The sequence below is a fragment of the Hemitrygon akajei genome, chromosome 18, assembly GCF_048418815.1.
Source record: "Hemitrygon akajei chromosome 18, sHemAka1.3, whole genome shotgun sequence".
NCBI classification, from domain to species: Eukaryota; Metazoa; Chordata; class Chondrichthyes; order Myliobatiformes; family Dasyatidae; genus Hemitrygon; species Hemitrygon akajei.
The window spans coordinates 33,912,417-33,926,752 of NC_133141.1; the positions used below are offsets into that span (position 1 = coordinate 33,912,417).

The window sequence follows — 14,336 nt, forward strand, 5'->3', positions numbered from 1 at the left end:
CACCCTGTGGGAACCGCGGGTGGGCCTAGGAACTGCACATCCAGTAAATGCCATTCAGCATCCAAGTGTCCAGCCTCTCAACACCATTTGGCATAGACACAGCCATCCCAGGATAATGTTCCTGTTCACTTAGCACCCTGTACCTGTACTCAACAGACCACCTACACCAACACTCTGTCAGGTGGGGAAATCACTTTAAGAGTCCGAACATTCCAATTATACAAATGGTATGTAAAGAAATACAAGCCCTTAAAGCACTCACTTCACCAGGGGCACAAGTCCCTTAAAGGCTGTTTTTCACATTTCTCTGCATTCAAATCATTCACATTGTTTTTACAGGGAAGAGGATGCAGGTCGAATGGCTCCCTCCCTATCACAATGATGAATGAATGTACAAACCACCCCCTGATTCCCACTGCTGGTGTATTTCAGCCGATATCCTTTGCAGGGAACCCTGAATGGAATATGAGGAATCTGGCAGAGGACAAAAGGAACCTTTATCGGGAGAGGACTTGCAGAATGACCCTTCTCCCTCCATAGTCTTCCTTTTTGTTTCTGCTCCTCCTGACAGTATTTCCACATTGTGTAGAAGGTGGGGGTAGGGACCCCATTTACCTGCTTCTCCGGAACCCCAGATTGAAGCAACGCTAAAAGCATTTCTTTACGGGACATGTGGGATCCCCCACTCCCATCTGCTTATCTATTTTCTGTACTTTGCTACGGGCGTCCTCTTCTATGTGCTCTTAAACCTTGTAATGATTGAATTGCTGTACTTGTAGCATGACCAAAAGCTGGTGCTGTTAAAGACAACACTACCCACTACCCCCCCCCCCCCCCCCACATCCCATATCCTCAATAACCGTGCGGTCAAAGACTCCACAGCCATTTGTCTGTACCCTATCCCCTAACCTCACTAACTCTTTAATGGAGAATTCTCTGAGCGCTGTTGGCTCGAAGGTGTTCATTACACCACCCCTGTACATTCCTGCCCTCCTCTCCCCCCCCCCCCTCCGAGAGGATGAATCTGCAGACCAATGCCCCTCACAGCAAGTGCGGGACTGTGTAATCACTGGACTGGCCTGTACTGTTCCGGACACACAAGGGAGAAAGCGATCATTTCGAGGATTAAACTGAGGATTTCACTCTACTCTCTCTTCACTTCCATCATCCAGCCAGATATCCCTATCTCCCAGCCCCACAGTAGGATCATTGCTCCGTCTCAACATGGCTTGAACCTTAATGGGATCAGGTTCCCAATTGCCCTTTCGAGGGGCCTCTAAATCGTGTTCTTTTATTAGCTGACAGGCTATCTGTATATTCTTATCTTCTAATTTCATAGCCCTACCCTGAGCCGTCAATAGTGATTTGCTCAGAATAATGCAGTGCTGACTCATTCTTAAGACTCACTATCATTTATTACTGATATCTTACAATTGCTGCAAAAAGCCAGAAAGCCATTGGCTCTCTTTCCGGCCGAGAAAACTCAATGATTTAAGTATGGAAACAATGTGATGTCCCATGTTAACCCCGGCGACATCTAACTGGTCTGACTAATCTACCGGTATCCCATAACCCATCAGTAGGTTAGCGAGACTTCTAAAGCCCTCACTGTTATCTGTCCACCCTGGGGCTTGGCATCTCTTATACGGAGGGGCCACTCTTTTAAATAACCCCTTAAAGAAATGCATTTCACTCAAAAAGCCATACACTGCTCAGAGCATCAAATGTAATGTTGAAACAGGTTCATGGGTCCAGTTAAGTGAGACAGGAAATGCATTGACTTTGAATAGGAATATTGATCATTTATTTACGAACATTTAAATACCAACTAAGCATTCCTGTTTACCCAAGTTAGAAACACCTCAAAGCTGAATATTCAACAAAAATACATACATTCAATAAACATACTTAGTTAAAAGTACATGCAGAGCATACCTTCCCGATCTTCAAAGGAAGAAGAGAACAAGCCCCTTCCACGTGCTATTTTGTATACCTAGCATATTTGAAACTGGACACCAGGCATCTATCCAATGGGAAAAGCAGCTGCAGTTTCTAAACTAACTAATCACAACAGAAGCGACTTTCAACAATCAAAATAAGGACACCTTCCAAGGTGCAACACTTCACATTTGTCTGGGTTAAACTCCATCTGCCATTTCTCTGCCCCTATCTGTAACTGATCTCTATCCCTTTCTATTCTTTGCCAGTCTTCTACACTACCCACAACACCACCAATTTTTATATCATTGACAGATTTACTAATCCACCTATTACAATTCCATCCAGGTCATTTATATACATCACAAACAGCAGAAGTCCCAGTACAGATCCCTGTGGAACACCACTAATTACAAACCTCCAGTCTCTTCAACCACTACCCTCTGTCTTCTATTGGCAAGCCAGTTCTGAATCCATACGGCCAATTCACCATGGATCCTGTGCATCTTAATCTTCTGGATGAGCTTTGCATGAGGGGCCTTGTCAAACTCTTTACTCAAATCCATGTAGAGCTGTGGATGTAGTCCACCTTCATCAATGACCCTTGTCAAAAAACTCAAGTTAGTAAGATGGAACTTGCATCATACAAAGCCATGCTGGCTCTCCATAATTAGACAGTGGTTTTCCAAATGCTCATAAATCCTATCCCTAAAAATTCTCTCCTGTAACTTCCCTACCACTGACGAGCGATTCACCAGTCTACTGTTTACAGGATTATCCATGGTTCCATTATTCAATAAAGGAACCATATTAGCTACTTGTTAGTCTTTCAGGTGTCTGTGGTGAGAGAGGATATAAAGATATTGGTCAAAACCCCAGCCATCTCTTTTTCCTCTCTCAATAACCTGGAGTATATCCCATCCCGTCAGGCCCTGGGGATTTATTTACATTAATGCTCTTTAAGAGACCCAACACAATCTCATCTTTTACTTCAAAATGCCTGAGCACATCAATACACTTGGGACTGATCTCCCTATCCTCCATGTCCTCTTTGGGAAATGGTGATGTAAAGTACTCATTAAGGACCTCATCCACATCCTCTGATCCTCTGCAGCCAAACAAATGTTTCCCCCTTTTATTCTTGAGTGATTCTACCCTTTCCTTAGTCATTCTGTTGCTCCTGATGTAAGTCGAAGTTTATTGTCATTAACTGTATAGAAATGAGACAACATTTCTCCAAACGAGTGTAAATTACATATAACACATGATAACTTGTGAAGAAAAGATACGAAAGTAATGTAACTTGGGAATAGAATATATGTATAGAATGCTTTAAGGTTCTGTTTAATGCTGCTTGCCAAGTACTTTTTCATGGCCCCTTCTGGCTTTCCTAATTCCATTCTTGTGTTCTTTTTTGGCTTCTTCATAGTCCTCCAGGGCTTTGTTTTACTCTAGCTTCCTAAGATTTACATGTTTCCTTTTCTTGACTAAATTCATCTGCTCTCTCAACAATCCAAGGTTCTCTTACCTTACCATCCTTGTCCCTCCACATGTGAACCTGCTGAAAAACACCTCTTTCCAATCCAAGGACTGGCCGTACTACAGGCTCTCTGTCTCCTTAATAAGGAAAAAGAGGTGTCCCCGTTTCACAATTTCTTCAATGCTCTGCTTGTTGCCTTCCCAAGCTGCACCCTTGGTCACTCCTAGCTGCTGTTCAGTTTCTGCCCTTGTTCAAGCTGTATTTGTTATGTTATAGTAGTGGGCTTGAAAAGGCAAGAACTTAGTTTTGGTATTCTTGAAGTGGCCTGTCAACCAAAAACCAGAAGAGGAAATCCTCTAAAATGATTAGTTGCAATAGCTTCTGAGAGATACAGCATTGAAACAGGCTGTTCAGCCCACAGGTCTCTGCCAGACATCAAATACCCATTTGCACTAATCCAGCACAAATCCCAGTTTATTCTCTCTACATGTTCTTAAACTCCCTTCAGACTCTGTAGCCAATTAACCTGACAGCCTGCATGTTTTTGGTATGTGGGAGGAAGCCAGAGCACCCAAGGGAAACGCTCGTCGTCATGGGGGGAATATACAGATTCCACACAGACGGAATCGAACCTGGGTCTCTGGTGCTATGAGACAGTGGCTCTATAAGCTCTGCCACTCTCTTGCCTGAGTATGTACCATTTACAAGGAGAGGGACTTTGAAATGCATATGTACTTTTTAATTAGATAGTTATTACCTGCAAAGTTAATTAAGTTAATACTTCACTCACCAGGTATCGTAAATTCAATATTCTCGGCACATTTGAAAAGGCAATGAACATGATGGATCTCAGATTTGGTGGCTTGTGTGTTGATTTCAGACATTTGGTAAGGGTGTGGCTATATTTTTGCAGCTGTGGCTGAAAAGTTTTTTTTTGTGTAATTTTCATGGTGAAACCACATTTCAAAACAATTCTTCTATTTGCAGCAACTTAAGGAGCAGAAGTGTATTATTGGAGGCAAAGGAAGTAATGAGGTAAACACTTCAAGAGATTTCTACCCTGTTACTCATCAGTTAGACCCTGAAGTTAATCCCCCAATTTACTGTTAGTAGTATTTTAATATGCTGAGATTATCAGAATTTACAAAAACTTAGATCAAATATTGAATAGGGTATAACTGCAGGGGAAAAGAAAATAGGAAGCTAAGACTGGGAGTAAAAACTAACATGCTGGAAACCTTCAAACAAAATCAGGAACTGCAAGTACTTGCAACAGGTACAATGTCTCTAAAGCAAGAGCACTAGTTTGTTGATGATTTGGTTGCTACAGTATCTTTTGGTCATAAAGGGAGTTGGTACTAGGAATGTTGATTGGCCATGTACTCTTGACAGATGGCGTATAACACCAATCTCTTCTGGTTTTCTTACAAATTCAGGGAAGTTGTGTGGGATTCACTATTTTTGCCTTGGGCTGCTGAGGCATTGTTAGTTTCTGCTTGGAGGTAAGGTGTATAAGACATGAGGGAATTAGGCCATTTAGCACATCGAGTCTGCCTCACCGTTCCATCATGGCTGATTTATTATCCCTCTCAACCCCACTCTCCTGCCTCTTTCCCATAACCTTTGACACCCTGACCAATCAAGAACCTATCAACCTCCACTTTAAATATAGCCAATAACCTGGCCTCCTCAGCTGTCTGCAGCAATGAATTCCACAGATTCACCACCCTCTGGCTGAAGAAATTCCTTCCTGTTCTGAAGGGATGTCCCTCTATTCTGAGGAAGTGCCCTAGACTCTCCTACTATCAGAAACACCCTCTTCAAATCCATTCTATCTACAGCTTTGAATATTTGTTGGTTTTCAATGAGATTCCCCCCCACCCCCACAATTCTTCCAATCTCCAGTGAGTACAGGCCCCAGGGCCATCAAACTCCTCGTATTAATCCTTTCATTCCCAGAATAATTCTTGTGAATCTCCTCTGGACCCTCTCCAATGTCAGCACATTAAACGGTTAGGCGTGAATTAAATTGTTTCATTTCATACCAGTAAACATTTTGCAATTCTGTTAAAACATTTTGTGTATATACTCGGGTTTAAAAATTTTTTTAATTCTTGTGTAATTCTTATAAGCTTTATAACTAACTTGTAGAGCTTTGGTTCTGTCCAGGAGCTGCTGCAGTTTCTGTGACTGTTCTATTTGTCCTCCTGTTGATGTTCTTTCTCCCTCTTTCACCCACTCCCACCCCTCCTCAACATACTTTGCAGGCTTCACTTATTGTAACAGAGGAGCTCCATCTCATTAGCTTTGAGACTGAACTGGTTTACCAAGATCTCAACATCAAACTTGAGGTAAGTTTTCCCTTTAACTGTACCTGTGGGAGATTTGCCATAAATCCTGTCAGTGAAGAGTTGAGCCTTTACTCCGAGATTAGCTGTATTTGCCACGTATATCGAAACATACAGTGAAATGTGTCATTTGTGCCCATAACCAACACAATCCAGGGATGTGCTGAAGGCAGCCCGCAAGTGTCGCAACATTTCCAGCACCGACACAGTATGCCCATCCATCTTTATAACATGGGAGGGAACCAGAGCATCCGGAGGAAACCCACGTGGTCACAGGGAATTGAACCCTAATTGGTTATCCCTGGCTCTGTAAAGCATTGCAGTGCCATCCGGGGAGATGGGGGGAGTGGAAGGCAAAGTGGTTGCCCTAAATTAAATGGGCGAGGAATAGAATTGTCAGATCGAAGATGGGCATCTACAAGATGCTGTGGGCCATGGGCATAGATGGAAACATACACCACCGTAACTTGTAACACTCCTTAATCTGTGATTGCAGTTGAGACAGAGGAATTAACCATGGTTCAATGAGGAATGCAGAATGACATGCTGGGAGCAGTGGCCTGTGTCCCTAAAAATGAAGCAACGTTCTGGTAAAGCTGTGACAAGGCTGTGCATGCTGAGCAGTGAAAGCAGCATGAAATAGATAGGGCTAACTTGATCTTAGTTATTGGATTGTAGTTGTGCAGTCCCACCATGTTCAGGTGTAACTTGTAGCTTATGGTGGACCTTGTAATTATGGGGCAGAGGAGTTCCAATGCCCTTACAACTGACCCAGGTGTGAGACTGAATATCTCTGGGTGCCGAGAAGTTGGGGCATTGTTTGGTCAATTTAAACACTGGCCCAGATCGACTGAAAAGTCAGGGTGTCAGAATCCAAGGTGAGAGCTGATGATTTTTTTTTTGCTTGCTCTCAGTGACGGTCACTCTTCTCTCCATGGTGCTGAGGCTATGAAGACTGACCTGGCTGCTGTGCTCTGTGCCTGCCAATATGATAATATGCTAACATAAGCAAGGCTTCAGGCCTACTCCGGCGTTCAGGCCTGAGGACTTGATTTGGTTTGGAACGTTGTTGCTCTCTTCAATTGTTTGCATGATTTGTGTTTTTTTTTCTTCCTCTTGCACATCAAGTGTTGGTCTTTTATTTTCTTTAATTGGGTTCTTTTGGGTTTCCTGCTTTGTAGCTAACTGTAAGCAAACAAATCTCAAGGTTGTATCATTTATACATTCTTTGATAATAAATGTACTTTGAATCTTTGAAATTCTTCATGAGGAAAAGGAGGCCTGAGGGACTTTCCCATGTTCAGCTGTGTTGAGGCAGAGGTCCTGTGTGGTTGACCCATCTTGGCATTCTCTTGAAATCCTCAGCATCACTAAAGCCAGTGTAGCCACACCAAGAGCAGTATGGCAAAGGTAATGGGACTACACAACATCCCTGTCACATTACTGAAAACCTGTGTTCCAGAACTAGCTATGGCTCTAGCCATACAACAACCAGCATCGACACAACAATGTGGAACATTGCCCAGGTATCTCCTGTCCACAAAATACAAGGCAAATCCAATCAGATTAATTACTGTACACTGGCCTATTCTCCATCATCAACAAGGCACAAGCCAGAAGTGTATCAGGGGAAGCTCTGTACTTGTCTGAATGAGTGCTGCTCTAATGATGCTCAGGAAGCTTGGTGCTACCCAGTGTGAAGCAACCTGCCTGATTGATGCTTAATCAACCACCCTAACGCTTCTTCTGACATACAGCCTCTGGCGTACAGTGTGTGTCTTCTGCAAAATGGACTATGCTCCCAAGTTACTCCATAGCACTTCCCAAACTTCCCCCCTGTATTGTTAAGAAGGATGAGGGCAGCAGGTGCATGGGAGTACCATCACCTCAGGTTTCACTCTGCTGTGCACTGCCCTCACTTGGAAATGTACCTTGTCACTGGCTCCTAATCCTGTGACTGGCTCTGTGCCAGTGCGTTGTGAGGGACTGCAGTAATTCATATTCTCCTTAACCTAGAGATGGGCCATAAATGCTGGCCTTGACAGCAGTGCCAGGAGCACAAAAAAGGAAGGAATTTTGAAAAGACAAACAGTTGGTGATTTGACTGTACAAATTTCAGGCATTCATGGAGATGTGCAATAGGGAAACCGGCCATCCATTCCCACTGACCATCACCTGCTGTTCCCATTCCATTACCCCCACATTCCCATCAAAACCTTGTCCAGCAGATTCTATCAGATGATTTGCAGGCAATTTGAGATGTGGGAGTGTGGTTTCAGAGAACTTGCAAACTCCCCACAGATAGAGCCTGAGGTCAGGATTTTTTAAATTTTTTTTAAAATAAATTTTATTTAATTGCATTTTTAAGTGATTACAAGTATGGAAAAAAAAAGTATATATCCCTTCTCCCCTCCCCTTAACCCCTCCCCCCTAACTTCCCTATATAAAAAAAGAAAAATTAAGAAAGAAAAAAAAAAGAAAGAAAGAGTGCCTGGATGTTGGAAGGTCTCCACATGCTCCATGGAGTTCTTAATAACTTTAGTATATATATTTATTTCTTTCCCCAAGTAACCAATTATTTCATCTTCAGAGCACCTATATATTTAATCCTGTCTTTTGTAAATAAGGGCACCAAATTTTCAAAAATGTTTCATATTTATCTCTTAAATTATAAGTAATTTTTTCTAATGGAATACAGCCATAGATTTCTTTTTTCCAACAATCTATACTTAAATATGTATCTGATTTCCAAGTAATTGCAATAGCCTTTTTGGCTACAGCCAGCGCAATTTTTATAAATTCTTTCTGATATTTATTTAGTTTGAGTTTCGGTTTTATCCCTTCAATATCACCTAGTAAAAGTAATATTGGATTATGAGGAAGTTGTATTCCCGTAATTTGTTCCAATAAAAGTCTTAAATTTGTCCAAAAAGGTTGAATTTTAGGACAAGACCATGTAGAATGTAAAAATGTACCAGTTTCTTGGTTACATCGGAAACACTAATCAGATAAGCTTGGATTTAATTTATTTATTTTTTGTGGTGTAATATATAATTGATGTAAAAAGTTATATTGCACTAATCTTAACCGAACATTTATTGTATTTGTCATACTATCAAGACATAGTCTTGACCAATTTGTTTCTTCAATTTTAATATTCAAATCACTTCCCCATTTTTGTCTTGACTTATGGACTCCTTGTTTAATTGCCTGTTTTTGAATCAAATTATACATACAAGATATAAATTTTTTAATATTTCCTTTTTGAATTAAAATTTCTATTTCATTAGATTTCGGCAATAACATTGTTTGACCTAGTTTTTCTCTTATGTAAGCCCTTAGTTGAAAGTAACAAAATAAAGTGTTATTTGATACTTTATATTTATTCTTTAATTGATCGAATGACATTAATATACCTCCTTCAAAACAATCTCCTATGTATTTAATCCCTTTTTGAAACCAATTATATAAAAGTTGATTGTCCATTGTAAAAGGAATAAGTCTATTTTGAATTAAAGATCTCTTTGCTAATAAAGATTTTTTTGTCTCATCATCAACATTTATCTTATTCCATAAATCAATCAAATGTTTTAATATAGGAGATTCTTTCTTTTCCCGTATCCATTTAGATTCCCATTTATATATAAAATCTTCTGGTACGTTTTCTCCTATTTTGTCTAGTTCTATTCTAATCCATGCCGGTTTATCTTTCTCAAAAAAAGATGCAATAAATCTAAGTTGATTTGCTTTATAATAATTCTTGAAATTTGGAAGTTGTAACCCTCCTAGATCAAATTTCCATGTCAATTTTTCCAACGATATTCTTGACATCTTACCTTTCCAGAGAAACTTCCTCACATATTTGTTTATCTCTTGAAAAAACTTCTGGGGTAATTGTATTGGTAATGATTGAAATAAATATTGTAGTCTAGGGAATATATTCATTTTTATAGTATTTACTCTACCTACTAATGTTATTGGTAATGCCATCCATTTATCAAGATCTTCCTGAATTTTTTTCAAAAGTGGTGAATAATTTAATTTGTATAAGTTTTTTATGTCATTGTCAACTCTTATACCTAAATATTTTATACCATTTGCTGGCCATCTAAATTGAGTTATTAATCGACATTGTCTATAGTCTCCATTAGTAAGAAGTAAAATTTCACTTTTATCCCAATTTACTTTATAACCTGATATTTTCCCATATTCTTCTAATCTATAAGATAATTTACATAATGAATGTAATGGATCTGTTAAATAAAGTAGAACATCATCAGCAAATAAATTAATCTTGTATTCTTCCTGATTAACTCTGAAACCCTTAATATCTGGGTCCATTCTAATTAATTCAGCTAATGGCTCTATTGCCAACACAAACAAAGCAGGTGATAATGGACAACCTTGCCTAGTTGATCTTGTTAACTGAAATGGTGTCGAAATTTGACCATTTGTCACTACTTTAGCTTTGGGATTAGTATTTAAGGTTTTAATCCATTTTATAAATGATGTTCCTAATCCATATTTTTCCAATACCTTAAATAAAAAATCCCATTCCAATCTATCAAATGCTTTTTCTGCATCTAAAGCAACTGCCACACTCATTTCCTCCCTCTTTTGCGCTAAATGGATTATACTAATTAACCGGGTTACATTATCTGCCGATTGTCTATTTTTGATAAATCCTGTTTGATCCATATGCACTAATTTTGGTAAGCATTTAGATAATCTATTAGATAAGATTTTTACTATTATTTTATAATCAGTATTTAATAAAGAAATAGGTCTATATGATGCTGGCTTTAAAAGGTCTCTATCTTTTTTTGGCAATACTATTAAAATAGCTGTTGGAAAAGATTCTGGAAGTCTATGCGTTCTTTCCGCTTGATGTATTAACTCCATAAAGGGAGAAATTAATAAATCTTTAAACTTCTTATAAAATTCAGGCGGAAAACCATCTTCTCCTGGGGATTTATTACTTTGAAGTGATCCTAGAGCTTCTTCAACCTCCTTCACTGTAAAAGGCATACCTAATCCCTTCTGTTCTTCCGTATCTAATTTTGGAAGAGTTATTTGTGCTAAAAATCTTTCTATCTTAACATCATCATTTTTTGATTCTGATTTATACAACTCAGAATAAAAGTTCTTAAAAGCCTCATTAATTTCTAGAGGCTTATAAGTAACTTTATTCACTTTTGTTCGGATTGCATTTATTGTTTTAGAAATCTGATCTGTTTTTAACTGCCATGCAAGGGCCTTATGTGATCTTTCACCTAGTTCATAATATCTCTGTTTAGTTCTCATAATTGCTTTTTCTGTTCGATATGTCTGGAGTGTATTATATTTTAACTTATTGATAAGTTGTCTTCGTTTTTCTTCTGTCATATTTCTTTGAGATTCTTTTTCTAATTTTATAATCTCTTTTTCCAATTGATCTATTTCTATCATATATTCCTTCTTAATTTTAGAAGTATAACTTATTATCTGACCTCTCAAATATGCCTTCATTGCTTCCCACAATATAAATTTATCATCAACTGAATGTGAATTTGTATCTAAAAAGAACTGAATCTATTTTTTCATAAAATCACAAAAGTCCTGACATTTTAGTAAAATTGAGTTAAATCTCCATCTATAAATTGATTCCTCTTTATCATTATCATTGTCATTATTAAAGGAGAGTGATCAGACAATATTCTTGCTTTATATTCCACATTTTTCACTCTATCTTGAATATTCGTTGATAATAAGAAAAAATCTATCCTTGAGTATGTTTTATGTCTATTTGAATAAAATGAATAATCTCTTTCTTTTGGATTGATTCTTCTCCATATATCAATCAAATTTAGGTCTTTCATCAATGATAGAGTTAGTTTTACTACTTTTGATTTTGTAATAGCCTTTATTGATCTATCTAAAACTGGATCTAGACAAAAATTTAAAATCTCCACCTATTAATATTTTATCATGTGCGTTAGCCAAATTCAAAAAGACCTCCTGTATAAATTTTACATCATTTTCGTTTGGTGCATAAATATTCATAAGAGTCCATAGTTCTGAAAAAATTTGACAATGTATAATTAAATATCTTCCTGCCGAGTCAATTAATACATTTTGTATTTTAATTGGTAAATTTTTATTAACCAAAATTGCAACTCCTCTCGCCTTTGAGTTAAATGAAGCTGCAATAACATTTCCAACCCAGTCTCTTTTTAATTTCTGATGTTCTATGTCCGTTAAATGAGTTTCTTGTAGGAAAGCTATATCTATTTTCATTTTTTTAATATATGTTAAAATTCTTTTTCTTTTTACTGGTCCATTAAGCCCATTAACATTAAAACTTAAAAAATTCAATAAATTAGTCATTATTTTTAATTATGTTACTCCAATCTATAATAATACCTAATCTTTCAACTTTCGTGGTATCCTGGGAAATCTTTTTAGAAGTCTCCATGTTGCTATGTGTGTCCCCACCAATCATCCAGGCAAAAAAATAAAAGAAAAATAGAGTATAAGGAAAAAAACAAAATACCCCCCTACTAATGTTGTGAAAGAAAAAAAACACAACATTACCCCCCTCTGTTGTACGGGTCATGGCAATCGCCATGATTACACACGTGAATCCCGTAGTAACCGATTCAAAGCTCCCCATCCCCCCGCAACATAAAAAGTATATATATAAGAAAAGAAAAAAACATATTATTCTCAATTAACATTTCTAAAATTTTACTTTTCTCCCTTGTATCATCCTTAAATGTCCATCAGTTCCATTCGCTGTCTCTGTCTTCGTCTTTAACCATTACGTTTATAAGTCTCTACGTTTAATTAGCGAATAAATGGAAGTTTTTGTGCGAACACCTCCGCGTCTCGATAATTGGGAAAAAATCTTTTTCCCTCTTCCAAAAAAATTATCAATGTTGCTGGGTGACGCATTAAAAATTTATAACCTTTTCCCCATAAGACTTTTTTTGCTGAATTAAATTCTTTCTTTCTCTTCAAAAGGTTATAACTTATATCAGGATAAAAAAGAACTAGTTTCTCTGCTATCATCAATGGACCCTTTCTTCTTTTGGCACCTTGGGCAGCCGCCCTCAAAATCTTTTCTTTATCCTGGTATCTTAAACATCTTATCAAAATTGATCGCGGATTTTGCTGATCTTGAGATCTTGGTCTTAAAGCTCTGTGCACCCTTTCAATCTCAATTGAAATTTCTTCCCCCATTTCCAATTTTTCAGGGATCCATTTTTGAAAAAAATTTATTGGGTCTTCTCCTTCGGTACCTTCTTTAAGTCCAACAATTTTAATATTGTTACGTCTACTAAAATTTTCAAGCTTATCAATTTTTTCCACGAGTTGTTTTCTTTCTGATGTCCAGGCATTATTATCAACTTCCATTCCCTTCATTCTTCCATCCATGTCTTCCATTTTAATTTCCAAATCTGTAATTTTCTTTTCCATTTTTTCTTGTTTCTTTGTCATTTTATCAAACATAGCCTCCATATTCGTTATTTTTTCTTTAATTACTTTTTGGTTACTTTTAATTACTTTTAATGCATTTAATTTATGCATTATTTGCCTCAAAGTCTTTTTTATATTTTCAGAGGAATTCTCATCTCCATCTTCGTCTGATTTATCCAGAGAGTCTGACTCTCTCTCAGAATCGCTGTCACTTTCAGTTGAAGTCGCTGTTGGGATTTGTAGTTCTGGTTGCTCTCGTTTGCGCATGCTCGCTCCTTTACGCTTGCGCAATTCTCGTTGATCTTCTCCTTTAGAAATGGCCCATGTTGCGGCAGTTTCCTGTTCTGTTTCGCCAGTGATGTGTTGTACCTGAGTCCGCGGTTCTTCGGTAGAAGTAGGCCTTGATTCTTTTCGAACTTGAGCTGTCTTCGTGGTAGTATTTTTCTTCGTCCTCTGTTTATGAGGCATAGCTTAAAACAATCCGGAGTAGTTTATAAGTAACCTTATGAAAGCATTGGCTAATTTTTCTTCATTTAAACATTGATTTATTGATTTTTTACGGGAGGGCTGGGTTCCAGCGTCTCGATCCTACGTCATCACGTGACGTCCCCCCCGAGGTCAGGATTGAACCTGCGTCTCTAGCACTGTGAGGCCGTGGCTTTAGTCACGATGCCTCCCATATTTTACCTTGGTTATGTTCGTTCTTCAGTTAACATTGAGAACTAAGTTCATTGTTTGCTGACAACGTGTCATGATTTTTTTCCATTCAGTTGAGGTACGAAGAGTTGCTGAAGTTGTTCTTTTCAGTTTTGTCCTGCCATAGCTGTAGTGAGCTATCCATCCAGCTGCCTGGCTACTTCCCTCACGCCTTCCTGATACTCAGTGCTTCAACTGGCTTTATGACCGTGTAATGGGGGAGAAAGTGTTGTGATCCAGCAAGTTACTTCTGTTGTGGGACCTGATCTTGCCTGTTGAAATTGGACTTTGTTGGCAGAATTACTTCAATAAGATTTTGACCAAGTCCACTCTAACAGTTCTGTGCAAAACAATGTACTGTTTCTGATTGTCGACATCAGATTCTTCCTTACCATCAGCAAAAGTGCACAGAATGC

At 38.2% G+C, this 14,336-nt stretch overlaps 1 protein-coding gene across 5 annotated transcripts in view; it reads left to right on the forward strand.

Moving 5' to 3' along the window:
* Positions 1–14,336, forward strand: part of LOC140741287 (signal transducer and activator of transcription 1-like) — a 102,521-nt gene that overhangs the window by 57,361 nt on the left and 30,824 nt on the right. For all 5 annotated transcript variants that reach the window (XM_073071308.1, XM_073071312.1, XM_073071309.1 and 2 more), the window contains 3 exons: positions 4,212–4,305; positions 4,406–4,453; positions 5,686–5,769. In XM_073071308.1, coding sequence (XP_072927409.1) covers positions 4,212–4,305; positions 4,406–4,453; positions 5,686–5,769 — 226 coding nt within the window. The remainder of the gene's footprint in view (positions 1–4,211; positions 4,306–4,405; positions 4,454–5,685; positions 5,770–14,336) is intronic.